Source organism: Helicoverpa zea, chromosome 9 (assembly GCF_022581195.2).
Source record: "Helicoverpa zea isolate HzStark_Cry1AcR chromosome 9, ilHelZeax1.1, whole genome shotgun sequence".
NCBI lineage: Eukaryota > Metazoa > Arthropoda > Insecta > Lepidoptera > Noctuidae > Helicoverpa > Helicoverpa zea.
In genome coordinates, this window is record NC_061460.1 from 11,777,996 (window position 1) to 11,793,525 (window position 15,530).

The 15,530-nt window shown below is 36.7% G+C and overlaps 1 protein-coding gene across 1 annotated transcript in view; it reads left to right on the forward strand.

Moving 5' to 3' along the window:
- The window catches only part of LOC124633565 (guanylate cyclase 32E), a 133,774-nt gene that overhangs the window by 78,335 nt on the left and 39,909 nt on the right, over positions 1-15,530 (forward strand). The window contains exons 9-10 of the mRNA XM_047168844.1: positions 1,556-1,708; positions 13,760-13,897. Coding sequence (XP_047024800.1) covers positions 1,556-1,708; positions 13,760-13,897 — 291 coding nt within the window. The remainder of the gene's footprint in view (positions 1-1,555; positions 1,709-13,759; positions 13,898-15,530) is intronic.

Genomic DNA, 15,530 nt, shown 5'->3' on the forward strand with positions numbered 1-15,530 from the left:
GATTTTTCCAATACAGTAGAACTCCTTGAACCGTTGTTCCCTTTGAAAGGCACTGCATCTATTTTGATTCAAAGGATTCTTTCGACAGTCTCCTTTTAATTAGACAAAATTGAAGTTTAATTCGTTCTTCCAAATAATTTTATAAATAGCTCATGACACGGTAATTAGTCATTAATTTAGATAATATTAAATTATAAATTCATAGCAACAGAAGGCATCGTCATAAATAACAAAGATACAAAATTATTAATTTCATGTTTATTTGTAGTCCTACTTATATTATAAATGTGAAAGTTTGTGAGAATGTATGGATGTATGTTTGTTATTCAATCACGTAAAAACGGCTGGACCGATTTTATTGGAATTTGGTATGTAGATAGGTGATACCCTGGATTAACACATAGGCTACTTTTTATGAACATACTACGCGGGCGAAGCCGCTGGCGGAAGCTAGTATTAAATAAGGTAAGTAAAGGTGTTTGTAAAGTTTTACACCTAGTTTATTGTGAACTAATTTGCATTGCGTGTAACTCGAAAAATAAGTCTAAATAATCGTAAGGTTCAATTAGAAAAATACCCTGCATGGGTTGGGCATGCGTTTCGTGTTAGGGCTGTATAGCCGCAACGGCGCATGGACCTGTTTGATTTCAGACAAAGCGCGTAGTGCGGCAAGCATGCAATGAAAGTCAAAATTCATGTTGAAAGTTGGTTTTTATTTTCGGTTTCTCCCAAAGGACAATGGGCACAAATATATGGGACCTGGTATACCCCACCAATAGGAATGTCATATATATCATTGGATAGGCCTTTTTATGTAGGACAAGATTTACTATGACAGCTTTGCTGAAATGTTTGTCCGTTCTGAGATATAGATCAAAAACTGTGCTAAAGTTAGAACTAAGTAATCTATTGATACCTCAAGTTTTTAAAGGAAAATCTAAGTACTAATAACTTTAAGTCTTGTAAGTACTACTGTGCCCGTTAGGATCCATAATTGTTACTATTATGTAGCATTTCAACCTTTTATTGTACCAACTGGATGTTGGGCGTAGTGAGAAACCGCACCAATAGGAAAGTCATACATATCATTGGATAGGTCTTTTCAACTGGAACAACATTTACTATGACAGCTTTGTTCTATTGTTTGTCCGTTCTGAGATATAGATAACAAACAATCTTAAAACTGATGCTAATCAATACTGTAATCTGATTTTCTTTCATATACAAGACTTACACTTAGTAGTTCTTAGATTTTCCTTTAAAAACTTGAGTTATCAATAGATTACTTAGTTCTAATTTTTGCACAGTTTTTGATCTATATCTCAGAACGGACAAACATTTCAGCAAAGCTGTCATAGTAAATATTGTTCTACATAAAAAGGCCTATCCAATGATATATATGACATTGCTATTGGTGGGGTATACCAATCTGCCCATTGTCCTTTGACGTTTGGTGGAGATGCGGCAAATGTGCGTTATTTCTCAATTTTATTGGAGGTTATCTTCTAAACAAGCATTTCAATAATAATATGAAATAATCTCCATTTATACCCAGGTGCCAATAGAAGCAGCTCACCTCTACGACGCAGTGATCTTATGGGCGCGCGCGGCGACAGTGGCGATGCGCTCCGGTCTGCCGCCGACAGATGGCGCCACTCTCATGAAGCTTCTCCGCCCCACTACCTATAGATCTGTGCAGGGATTTGATGTGAGTATTATTTGATTTTCCTTAATTTTTGAACCTAAGTCTACGAACAATTATTGGCCTATAGTTTGGTGATCGTGAATTCCATTTAACTTTTTAGTCGGCCCATACAATTATCATTTTAAAATGCGTTATCCAATATCTGACTCTGATCAAACTATCGGGTAAAACTTGCAGTGGAGTTCCATAGATCAAACTAAAATTAATTTTCTTAAGTATCTATAACTAACATGAAACCTTAATTTTATACGTTATTCGAATAAATTAAATTAAATTACAAAATAAATTCTAATAATCATCGATAAAAATAATATAAGATAACTTTACAGTCCTATATGAAGACAGTTTCAAAGACTAGTAGACTTTCTTCAGGAATGTCTAATAAATAATGTTATCAGTAGAACCTTTTACAGAACTTTTTAAATACATATTTTTTCCGTACAATCCCTTGAGTGTTATCTCATAACTTTAAGTACATACCAAACGCTTATAAAAACATTCTTTTGTGCCTCAAAATAAACTTCAATGGAAAAACCCTTATGCAAAGTTACTTTGATATTGTTATTCTTTAGTTATTTTTTTACACAATTTTCTATGTAGTTATATTAAAATGTATACCTAAGCGCATTATTATTTTATCTAATGGATTAAATGTAGAAAAAAATCATTTTTAACTTTAGGAGGTTATCTGAATTTGTAAGCTAATAACTAGGAAAAGTAGATAAGCCAATTAAACTAGAAAAAAGAAACTAGATATAAAGATTTTGCTATAAAAATAGCACCTACTTATTTCTAAAAATAGGTTCTCAGCTACTAGAGTGGGAGGGTAAAATGTAATGATCTTGTTCTTGAAAATAGGTTTATAATAAATAAGAAGAAAAGAAGAATAGATAATATATAATAGATAAGAAGAAAGTTTGTAAAATTTTGATGGAGTAGAGACTAGAAAATTTTAATCATTGTAACGATGTGGCCTACATTTTTTGGATGTATTACTTCTAAATCCCAAAATGCGGTTACACTTAGGTTTAGCTAGCAACAGCTAGGTTTAGCTACACCTATAAACGGCTGTTCTCATATAAGGAAATAAGCCAACTGTACAGGACGTATTACAGTGCACAAGTATTTGCGCAGACACAGGTGCACTACCAATTCCTTCACTCTCAGAGCCCAATGGGACGGCAATCCGACACCACCGAAGAGAGATCAGGCGCAGGACCGATATTAACGTGCTCTCCGATGCACGAAGATTCATTATATTAAAGTGATTTAAACTACTTTCGTAGCACTTGGCTACGTATACAAATGTGGTGAAGTGCTACGCTAGCTACGGCGTAGGCGAGCGCTACGAGTTGATTTATTCCTATAAACTTTGTTTCCGAAGCATGGAGAACAAAATGACTAGCAGAGATGTCATAACGCAAAATCTCCTAAGAAAGTAGCGCGCCAAAATGCGGGTGTTTGGAGGACGAGGAACGTTACTAGCTTCGCTCACATATGCCTTATATGAAACGCGACCATTTATTTTAAAACCAATCACCAATCAATAAAAAAAAAACATTTTTGAACAACTGACAACTTCTGTTAGCGTCAGGTCCAACGTCACAAATCACCGATCCTCTCGAAATACATATAGAGAGTTGCTACCTAATTGCTACCAGCCACCATTAGTTGCTACCAATTGCTACCCTCGTGGTTTTGAAGATATTCAGCATCCTAAGGTGACAGCCATTCTGATATCACTGACCCACCTTCTTTATGGCATCTTTACTATCTTTCCTTCCTCCGTGGTTTATTCCGATAACTTTGTTCCCGAAAGGGCGGAGTAATATGTTTAATTTGAGCGATTAAAGTAATTAGTGGTTGTAGTTTCTTCGTAATTGAGTTTAAATGAAGGTATATTTAGGTGACTTACGGCCAGTTTCTTCATCAAAAGTTAAAGTTAAAGTTATGGCTAAAGTAAAAGTAACGGTCAAATTAGTTTTTTCAAGGCTAAAGTGACAGCAAAACTAATAGAAAAATTGAATTTAACCGTTACTTTTACTTTAGACATTACTTTAGCCATAACTTTAACTTTAACTTTTGATGAAGAAACTGGCCGTTATACGTTTAAGGTTGCGAGTTCTCATCGTCTGTGAAGTTCTATAAAGTTAAATGATACTTAACCTTTTTTCATTTTTAGGTTTCCCTTTTAAGATTCGATTTCAAATTATTGAGATATATTAAGATAAGATAACAATATTTTATCATAATATTTAGAATTATATTTTTTTGGGTAAGGCTTCTTTACGAGATGTAAAATTCTAGTGAAAGTACTATTTAACGTCTTGCTATATAGAAGAAGCTTTCCCACTACTATTGTAAAAAATATAAAAACATAGGTTTAATGAAAAAAAAAAAACATTTAAAAGTACACAGCTTTCAACCAGAATATGATGCGCAAAAGTTAAAGTTTAATTACACGTCATACTTAAGAGCTTATGCATACACTTTGACCTTGAGCTTCCTTAATGAGGAAAGTCCATTTACTACTTCGTTGCCTTATAATTAACTTTAGATGTTGCTCGCAGTTTTACCTGCCTCGTAAATATTTAAGAAAAAGCCGGATGAAAGCTAGCCTTCAAGGTCCTGCATGTATTAATGGATCTTAATACCTTCCTGCTATGGTAATATTATTAGGGCGAAAGATTGTCACTCTTTCACAAAAAAAATACTAGATACATTTTGTTGAAACTTTCTGGTAGTATAGTTTCAATATCAGAATATAACATATTTATTATCCATGTTCGGAAAGTATTTGCTTTGAGGTGAAAGCTGGCATAATATCACATAATACTATTTAACTTTACATAAAAAAGAGATCGTTGAATATTCATTGACTGTTTTACAGTGGAAAATGTAGCTCAATTTTACTCAAAATGTTAGGCATACAAATTATATAATGCCGCTCAAATATCTATACATATAATAAATCTGTAAAAAAACTGTGTCTGTACATTGAATATATTAAAAAAATAATAATTGGGTGGGGTTTAGAAACAGTAATGGAGCACAAATCAAAAAAAAAAATTCTGTCTGTATGTCTGTATGTCTGTTTGTTTGTACACGCTAATCTTCCGAACTACTGAACGGATTTCAATGATTTTTTCTTTGTTGTATCAGTATTAAGCCTGGTCAACATATAGGCTATAATTTATCTTCGAAACTTGAAGACCTGATGCAGAACACCAACAGACCAACAAAACTATAAGAGATACAAAAATGGTGTCATGGCAAAAATTGTTTCATGTGATGAGCATTTTCAGCTGAGATAATAAATTTGAAGATCTGGAACACCTGATGTGGAACCCCAAGAGCCCAGCTTCTCTGTACCATATACAGGTATGCCGTTTTAGCAAAAGTTGTTCAATTTGATAAGCACTTTCTATTGACTTATACAAATTGAAGATCTAAAACACCTGATGTGGAACTCCAGGGGCCCAGCTAGACTATAGCATATAGAGGTATGACGTTTTAGCAAAAGTTGTTCAATCTGATAAGCACTCTCTGTTGACTTATAAAAATTGAAGATGTAAAACACCTGATGTGGAAACCCAGGAGCCCAGCTAGACTATAGCTTATAAAGATATGACGTTTTAGCAAAAGTGGTTCAATCTGATAAGCACTCTCTATTTCGACGTATAAACATCGAAGATCTGAAACACCTGATGTGGAACTTCAAGAGCAATACTACACTTGAAATGTATAGAAATGAATGTTATGAAATAGGTATGGTGAATCAAAAAAAGTAATTAGTCCGTCTTTTAGATAACCCTAAAATAATGGACACGTATTTTTTCTTTTCTCCTTCTCACAAACAAATAATAACAAAGATATAACACCCTTGAATTTTGTGTTAAGTCACTGCTTAGTACAAATTTTACATACCTAGACGTGGCGTCACGAGCCCCCACTCTCCGAATTTTTTGCGTTATATATATCTCATTATTATTTTGTATGTCTCTTCCAGACCTCGGGACTACAGAGTTCCGAATTTTTGGGAGGCAAACGTGAGGCCAAAGCCAACACGCTGAAGCCCTTTTGAGACAACTTTAATGAAATGGTGACACAAAACCGACAATTATCCCTTTATACACTATAGAAATGAACCCAAGGACAATCCCCGGTGAACGTCGTTAAAAAAAAGACAATCTGTGCTATACCATTGCAAACTGTGGATGAATACCACTTGGGCTATTGTGATGGGAGGCTAATGGACTAGGAATGGGGAAACTACGGGAACTATGGCTCCTGCCGATGACAATGTATTAGATACATGTAAAAATGGCAGGTGGAGACTCGCCAGCTCACTTACTGGGCCCCCGGGAATCTGTCACTGAATAGCAACAAAAGAGCAACAGGGACATGAGCGGCTGAAGTGTGAGGATACCTCGGCGGATTTTAAACGCAGATTACGCGCTCCCTGTGGGTCACTTACCACGAAGCACTTATCCTCCGAGCAGGGCTACTAACCCTGCTCAAGCGACTCCATTCTGGATGGTCAAGCCAAGCCAGAGGCGTGAGACCTACCCTCGTCATGGTTCACTCCGACCGGCCGGAGATGGGGGACAGTATACTCTCCCTGGAGAACTCAGTATATATGCCCCGCGGGGTCGCTACTCCCCGTCATCAGCCTCAGATATCCTGCGATGCTTATACCTCATTATTATTGTCGTTATTATCTCAAGAGCCTTTGTCCCAATTATGTTAGGGTCGACTTCCAGTCACGATGCAACTGATTACCAGTGTTTTAAAAGGAGCGACTGCCTATTTGACCTCCACAACCCGGTTAACCGCTCAACCCCCAACACCCCTCGGTAAAACTGGTCAGACTTACTGGGTTCTGACTACCCATAACGACTGCCAAGAATGTTCAATGACAGCCGGAACCTACAGTTTAACATCCCCTCCAAATAACGGTCATTGGTATCCAAAATATACGTAGAAAGTACATACGAAATTAGAAAAGTTGCATTGGCAGGTACTTGCCAGACCTGGAATTAAAGACGCACGCTCATACTTGAGAGATTGGTTCTCTACCCACTAAACCACCACGACTTCCACTAAGTCATCACGACTTTGTCATCTCAGTAACATTTAATGTTTTTTTACGTAATAATACGTGTAATATTTTTGCCATACACAACTTAAATGCGGACTAATTAGAATCACTACTTTTATCCCTATGGTCACGTCTATTGCGGTTCAGTTCTCAGCGTTTTGTTTTGTCTGCTGTGCTTTTGCCGTTAAAGTACAAAAATTAAATATATGGAACATTTCTAATGGCTATGCGTATTCCGTTGTTTTCAAGTCAACGGGCCCTTAAAATTCAATATCAGATGATTCAGATCTTTGATTTTGCTGACCCCGTAGTCGCTGGCATAAGGGACAGGATCCGCGTACGAAGTCGCGGGCAGAAGCTAGTAGTTAAATATACATGTATAGTAGAATTCTTCTTATCGTAGTAAGAGGTATAATTTGCATTCCTACATTAACGCAATAGTAATGGAAGATCCTTGACATGAATATTAAACGTGTTGGCAGTATATACAGTAAGGCAGTAATTAGTATTACTGCCTCGAATCGAATGCAGTCATTCGATTCGACTCGTTGGTCTAGCGGTCGCAAGCGCGGCTGCTGTGCTCGAGGTCTCGGTTTCGATTCCCGGGTCGGGCCGAAATCGCTTTGTGGGTTTTCTTAAAAACTTTCACAAAGCAGCCCGTAGTCTGGAAGTTGGTGATTGATTCACCCGTGCATCGGAGAGCACGTAAATGTCGGTCCTGCGCCTGATCTCTTTCCGGTCGTGTCGGATTGCCGTCCCATCGGGCTAGGAGAGGAATAGGGAGTGCACCCGTGTTCGCGCAAATGCTCGTGCACTATAATATGTCGTGCGCAGCTGGCTGATCTCCTTAAATGAGAACAGCCGCCGTGGCCGAAATCAGCCGTAGACGCCATTATTATTATAATTAGTATTTATTTATCAAACTATGGAAGACAGCCATTCAAATATATAACAAAATTAATAAATCATAGACCACAGAAACCCGTTACAATTCCTCACTTATGAACTATACTTATTTTCTACTAAGCACGATAAGGACCCATCCTGTCCAACCTATCTATCTATACGTCTGTTCATGATTCTGTGGTCGTGCCAGACTGCCGTCACATTGGGCTATGTACGAGCACAAATAGTATGTCCGGCGGAACTGGCTGATCTCATTACAATGAGAACTGGCGACGTGGCTGACAATCGCCCAGGATGCCATTATCATCGTTCTACCACACATTCACTAAATTGTATATGTAACTAGCAAATCTGGCGAACTCTGTTTCGCCAAAAGATGGCTTCGTTTTAAAGATTTTCCCGCTTTTCTGTTGAATTTTTTCCTGAATTCCTAATGTCCCAAGACCTTTCTAACGAATGCAAAACCTTGGAAATCGGTTCGTGCGTTCTGGAGTTATAGCGTCAGGAAGGAAAACCCAGCTTATTTTTATATACTTAATAGATATACATTCATCTATTACAGTTCTATTCATACAAAATCGGCCAAAACATTCCTCCAATCATAAGTCGTTCACTGTAATCTCCCAAAATATCAATAGGCTATGATTGGTTGTCATCAGCGCGTGTTGCACTGATAAACAGGTAAAAATAAAAGAAAAACGGAAAGTTACATAAACCATAGGAAAGTTTCATGGAGTTCTTATGAAAGAAAATGATTATATCGAAGAATTTTGTGGTGGTTTCCACATTCATTACGTCGAATCATAATCAACTGCAACTCAGGTTGTGAGAAAACATTTATTAGCGACGACATTTTAAAAATCATTGGGTTAATATTTTTTTTTAATATAGATACCTACTTTACTCTCCTCATGGTCTGACTAGTTTTTCGTGTGTAAATAATAGAAAGTAAAAGTCCAAATTAATCCCTATTGAGACCTTAAACAAAACCTTCAAAATGAAAGATAAAGAAAACATAGAAATAAAGAAAACTTCATTTACTCTGGACACGCAAACAAAATAGCCCATTAGTAGATAAAACACGGTATTGAAAGCGTCAGCAAATGGAATAATCGATATAACAATAATCGTTACGGATAATATCGACTAAGTAGGCTTTATCGTTGTTTATTCGTAGTTTTGTCTCTCTATTTTTTCTCATTTTCCTGCTCTACAAAATTTTTCTTCGCTGTATTTTATATTATCTACGGTACATCTAAAAGCGCCCACAGATGAACAAAGGTGAGAGACCTTTTCAAGGCCTTGTCCCAAAATTCGGGAAAACATTCATGAAAAAACCTAATTCATCATCATCCTCCGAGCCTTTTCCCAATCATGTTGGGGTCGGCTTCCAGTCTAACCGGATTCAGCTGAGTACCAGTGCTTTACAAGAAGCGACTGCCTATCTGACCTCCTCAACCCAGTTACCCGAGCAACCCGATACCCCTTGGTTAGACTGGTGTCAGACTTACTGGCTTCTGACTACCCGTAACGACTGCCAAGGATGTTCAATGACAGCCGGGACCTACAGTTTAACGTGCCATCCGAAACACAGTCCATGGTGTCTAAGATATACTTAGAAAGTACATACAAACTTAGAAAAGTTGCATTGGTACTTGGCTGACCTGGGATCGAACCCGCGTCCTCATACTTGAGAGGTTGGTCCTTTACCCACTAGGCCACCACGACTTTGAAAAAACCGAATTAACCCTATTAAATAAAAGATTAGAAATATTCTTTTCACGACACGGGTAGTAGTGTTTCAGCTATGATGTTTGGTTTTTACGAGATAAATTATTTTCGTCATCACATCCTAATACGTCCATGGCTGGACAAAGACCTCACTAAGGTTAGGGAATTCTCCTTGGGCATCTCCGAGCTAGGGATTCAATATCGTATAGTTATCGGCACGAATCTTGAGCTCTGACCTACATCTGCGCAGAAGTGATTTATTAGCAAAGAACCAATCCTGAGTGACGGCTATGACGCGATACACTGCGGGCCAATCACCGCTTTAGCCCGCCCCCGCGCCTCACTTCATACCACAAAAGGGACCCAATAAATTACTTCTGCGCAGGTGAAGGTCAGAGCTTAAGATTCGTGCCGATAACTATACTTGGTGATACATATGTGGTGGCCTATCTCTTTGCCTGCATACAATTTCGCTCATATAAATGTATAGCACAAAGGAAAATTTGTAGCTCTTTCACGATAAAATGACTGATGAGATTTAGGTCAAATTAAGCCCCATGATTGAGGTAATGTCTGTTCTGAAAATGTGGTAATCATATAAATAGAAAACAAGGATAACAAATATATATATAAACGTGAGAGTTGTGGTTTTTTAAAATAAAAATCCGGACAAAATACCCTATATTTGAATCTTTTCAATTATTTTTAATTAGGTATTCTGTTAAGAACAATGAAATGTCAAAAGATTATCTTTTTCTATTCTCAATGAAGTAAAAATAAATATCAAACAATCACCTTTGTGGTTTCTTATGTAAATGTAGCATGTATTTACCCACATAAATAAAATTATTGTAAGCTCGAGGCGTTACTGAAATTCTATTCTAAATATATTTTTTAATCCTTTTTCAGCTTCTGCTAAATTAAAAATAAATGAAACTATTATTTTCACCGTCTCAAAATATGTTATGATTTACACTTCAATTATAATTTACAAACTACTTGAAGGTACATGAAGAGGGTTAGAAAAAAATAATGAAATTTTGTTCGGGTGAAAGAACGTTAATGTGATCTAACGTACGTGTCCAACTAATCAAAATAAGGAAAAAATTACAATAAAAAATTCTGCATTTTCCTGCTGTGTATCTACTCTTGTACATATATTTCCCTAAAACGCTTTATTTTTATTTTTCTCTGCACAGATCATTTCTAAAAATCAGTTAATAGGATTCGGTAATACTCTTAAATTAATTGTTAATATACTCTTCAAACATGAATTCTTATTTTTAACGAAAAAATACTTAAAATAATTTTCCGAATCAGATTACTCCGATAAGGATACATTAAAATGTATACTCAGAATAATATGAGTAAAAGATTGTTTTCATTGGACAATCGTATAACAACTATCACCAATATTCATGATTACTCTATTACATTATTATAGCCAGCCTTTTGGGTACACAGCCGGGTGGCGATGAGGATCAATTTGTAGACGCACTTTATTAGTTTTAAGTTTTTTTTTTTAATGTAAATATACGTTAATTTTTTTTTAAGATAATGTAAATGTTAAAATTGTAAATAAATACCGTATATTACAATAATTTAAACACATACATGTAATATCTTTCTATCTCTAGTAAACAAAAACAACAGATAGATGGAATATTAGGAGAGGCCGTAAGAGGGGGATTCCCAAACTTATGATTGTACTTTCCAGCAAAAAAACACTGCTCTGATTTTAAGTAAAGTTTTCGAAAAAAGTTTTTGTTTACATTTGTCGAGGCCTTATTTTCTTCAAACGCCTACGTTGCTGTCAAAATTATTCGAAGAAAATGCAAATGTTGGTTTTGAATTTTAAACCAAAAATGTAGAAGACGTATTTCTGTGAACTTTGATTTATTTATAGATGTTCATCGGTTCTGAGAACTGTGGATTTATTATTTATTTATAGGCAACACAACTGTTGCTGTCGTTCTCCAAGTTGAGAATTTTAATTACGAACTTATTCTTAACAGATTTCCGTCAGCGATTTCACCCCCATATCATCCTCCGAGCCTTTTCCAAAACTATGTTGGGGTCGGCTTCCAGTCTAACCGGATTCAGTTGAGTACCAGTGCTTTACAAGAAGCGACTGCCTATTTGACCTCCTCAACCCAGTTACCCGGGCAACCCGATACCCCATAGGTTAGGTTAGACTGGTGTCAGACTTACTGGCTTCTGACTACCCGTAACGACTGCCAAGGATGTTCAATGACAGCCGGGACCTACAGTTTAACGTGCCACCCGTAACACAGTCATTGGTGTCTAAGATATACTTAGAAAGTACATACAAACTTAGAAAAGTTGCATTGGTACTTGCCTGACCTGGAATCGAACCCGAGCCCTCATACTCGAGAGGTTGGTTCTTTGCCCACTAGGCCACCACGATTTCACCCCCATATAAAGTTAACATATTCGGCAGCCTTCCTTGATACGCCATGTAATACTAAAATAAAATTTCTGAAAACACTCGTTCCTGAGATTAGCGCGTTCACACAAACAAATCCATAATGGTATACGAGCATACTAACTGCTTCCAAGGGTTTTCTTTCACACAAAAAATATTACTCAAGACAGATGAAACTCCAAAGATATTCTCAGCAGGTTCAGCCATTAAATTAAACATTTATAAATTAGGTTTATACTCTGGGAAATGCAGGAAAAAATGAAATAAAATATCAAAATCATTTTTACTTTTAATAATTTCTATTTTTTTGCTCAAATTACAAAAAGATGATGTTCAATAGCTCGTAATATTTTCTTAAGAGCTTAGAGTGATGGGACTATTAAGGGAACGTTGTGTTCCCAAATCTCTCGGGCCATTTTATAGATTACCGTGTTCGAAACTCTGCATTGTTTAAATATAACAGCCGTCGCGGCGTCGTATACTGCAAACTTTTAGTCGGCCGATAGTTTGATCGATCTCATAAACCAGTGTGGAGATGAAAAATACAGCGGTCATTTATTCGACTGATATTATACTGACTATAGTTCGGCCATTCAGAGAATGCGTTCCTGACACGTCGCGATTGAACTGACGACGTAACTTTGCAATGGCGTTGCAGTTACGATAAAAATATTTTTGCTGGTTGTTTACCGTTTTAACAATTGAGGAGCATTAAAACAACATTATTATATCAATAATCAATGAATGTAGTTACGTCGTCAGTTCAATCGCGACGTGTCAGGAACGCATTCTCTGAATGGCCGAACTATAAAAAGTTTTTAGACCAACTAATGAATTTTGAATACCGTGTATCAAATTTTGAATCCAATCAATTCACAATTTAACTTTTAAAATAAAATATCTGCCAACCATGGGGCTAAATCTCTGCGCGGCCCTTTAGTCTTCAGTGTTTGAGGGCTCTAAGTGTTAGACAGAGACGGAAAGAGGATAAAAAACACGGATCATGTAATCATATAAAATATATTCTGCGATACTTTCCTCTCTCTTTTATACATTTCTGAACGGGAAATATCAATTTTATTCCCTACCATTATTATTTAAGAGTAGCAGGTATTAATACTCATTATGTCGTTTCTCTTTGTTGATCAAATAGATAATTAAATTCATTTCTTTTTGTATGACTGTATTTAATGCTGCCTTAAGGAACCGTGGTGATATTGATGTGTTTTATCTTCTCTGCACAGAATATTTGTTTACTTATCAATTTTCGTACTTTCGCATATTTCATTACAATATTATTATCGCATGTTCTAATTTATCTGAATTGATGAAGCCGTTTCATAATAAAATGATCATGATCAAATAAGGTCAGATTGTATTTAAATTGCCATAATGAATGCGTGGATATTGCGTTCCAGTTACGTTAGAAAATCTATTCTATTTAGTATTACAAAGAGAAAATATTAGTATTTTTGTTTGTAATGGATAATCTCAAAAACGATTTTATCGATTTAAAAACTCTTTCCCCGTTGGAAAACTACATATTTTATACCGGTACGGGCAGTGGTTCCCAAGGGACGCAGGTGAAACTGCGGGAAAACGGCTTGTTCATCATTTCGTACCTAAGTAACAATCATGTGAACTCCTTTTATATGTGATAAGAAATCATCTATAGACCCCTCACTAAAAGGGAGTGTCACACTCTTATACTGAATAAAACTCACCATGTTCTTTCTAGAGCTCTTTATAAACCAGGAACGCTGTAACTCTTTCGAACAATCCCGCAGCCCCGAAAGGCTTCAGCCAATAGGTGTTGCGCAGAAAACAATTGAAGATCAATATTCCAAACATAATGTTTTCTTTTGTTTAGGTAAACATGGACAGTGCAGGTGATGCTGAGGGCAACTTCACAGTCATCGGCTTGGTGGCTGACACCAATGTTCCTGGCGGTTGGAGCGCTCAGCCTGTCGCTACCTTCCGATATGTGAATGCCTCGGATTTTTTGCCGGTAAGTGTGCAATTATTATTTAATATTAATTCACACACACATTCGTTTTTCATTCATCACAGAAAGGAGGAGGTTCAGTCAGGATATAGTCATTCTCACTCTCACCAGCTAGTCATTATTTCAGTGCTTATGTATGTTTGTTCTCTGGGTTTTTCTTGCTATATGGGAAATTTTCAAATGACTCTTTCCAATGTGGTTGAAGCAGAAAGGAGTGTCAGACTCTAACTGATTAAAGCCCACCCATCTTGCTTTTGGAGCCTTTTCTCACGTGGAAACTTATGTAGAGATTTAAAAAAGTTCAAGAATAAATATTCAGATCTGAAAAAAAGATACTAGGCCTCTAATTTGCCAGTTTTTTTGCAGTACAATGATTTTCCTACAGCCTTTTGAAAATCACTAAAACAAATCAAGTAATTTGATAACCATAACCTTGTTTGTTACAATGTACCCAATGAAAGGAATATTAGGAGCATAACAGTTATCGTAATATATGCATCGCTGACCACTAATAATATTTTCCCGATGTTCCTTACAAAAATATGGAGTCCTACTAAGTAAATGAAGTTCTATTGAAAACATGTTTATCGAAGCAAAAGGATGATAGAATGAAATAAGTAAAAAGAGTAATATGACTCTACTAGACACGACTAGAGTCCACGACTTGATCCGCGTGGTATTTCAGCAATGTACTAAATGGTCTTATTTGGTCCAATTATAATTATTATCCTGTGGAGGTATGAGAGCAGAGAGTAAAGGTCGCGGTAAAGGGAGGATCCTCCGACCGGACAGGTGTTTTTGTCCGGTGGGCTACTGCCCTACAGTTGTTGTCGGGGTGATCTGTCTGTGTTCACTGTGCGCGCGAACACTGCATGTGCGATGCAGGATAGTTGTTGATAGTTGCGTCTCCGAATGTGTAGATGGCGGTGTTGTCAGTTGTAGTACCGCTACAATCCTTATAAACGTGAAAAAGTGTAATTTATCCTTGTCTGCATTAAAGATCATTGCTCTCAAATCAAATTAAATATGGCCTAAAAGCTTTTTGTTTTCTTCACTGGTAATCCCTCCTTAAAAGTTGTCCGTTTATCAGTCTGTTAAATCACAAGGAAGCAATTAGCAATTGGGCTGCCGGGATATTACGAAAGAGTTACCACGATTTCTGGTACACAAAGGGTTCCAAAAGGAATAAAGATGGGGTTAGTTGGTAAGAGTCTGACATTTCCTCAACGAGATTTTCAGGGATTTGCGGATCATTCGTTGATTTCCCCCAAAAAAAGGACGCGTGAATTGGATTTAGAGATTCAAACTAAATCGTGGCAGGCAATTTATTACATTACGTAATTCCAAATATATTTCACCTACTTTTGAGACTATAAATAGACGACACTAATACCACAGTTCAAATATATTTTCTTGTGAACAGTAGTGAAGCTACGTGCTAACGTTCGTAACAATGTCACTCACAGACGCATGTGCTCGATGCACGACACTCAGTACTGACAGCACCGATAGCGCCGATAAAAGCTTGTCGATGTACATGCGTGTGTGTTTGAGTGACATTTTTACGAACGTTAGTAAGTACTTTCACAACTGTACATGTTTAATGTTTATTCTGTGCTATACTTTTGATATTTGG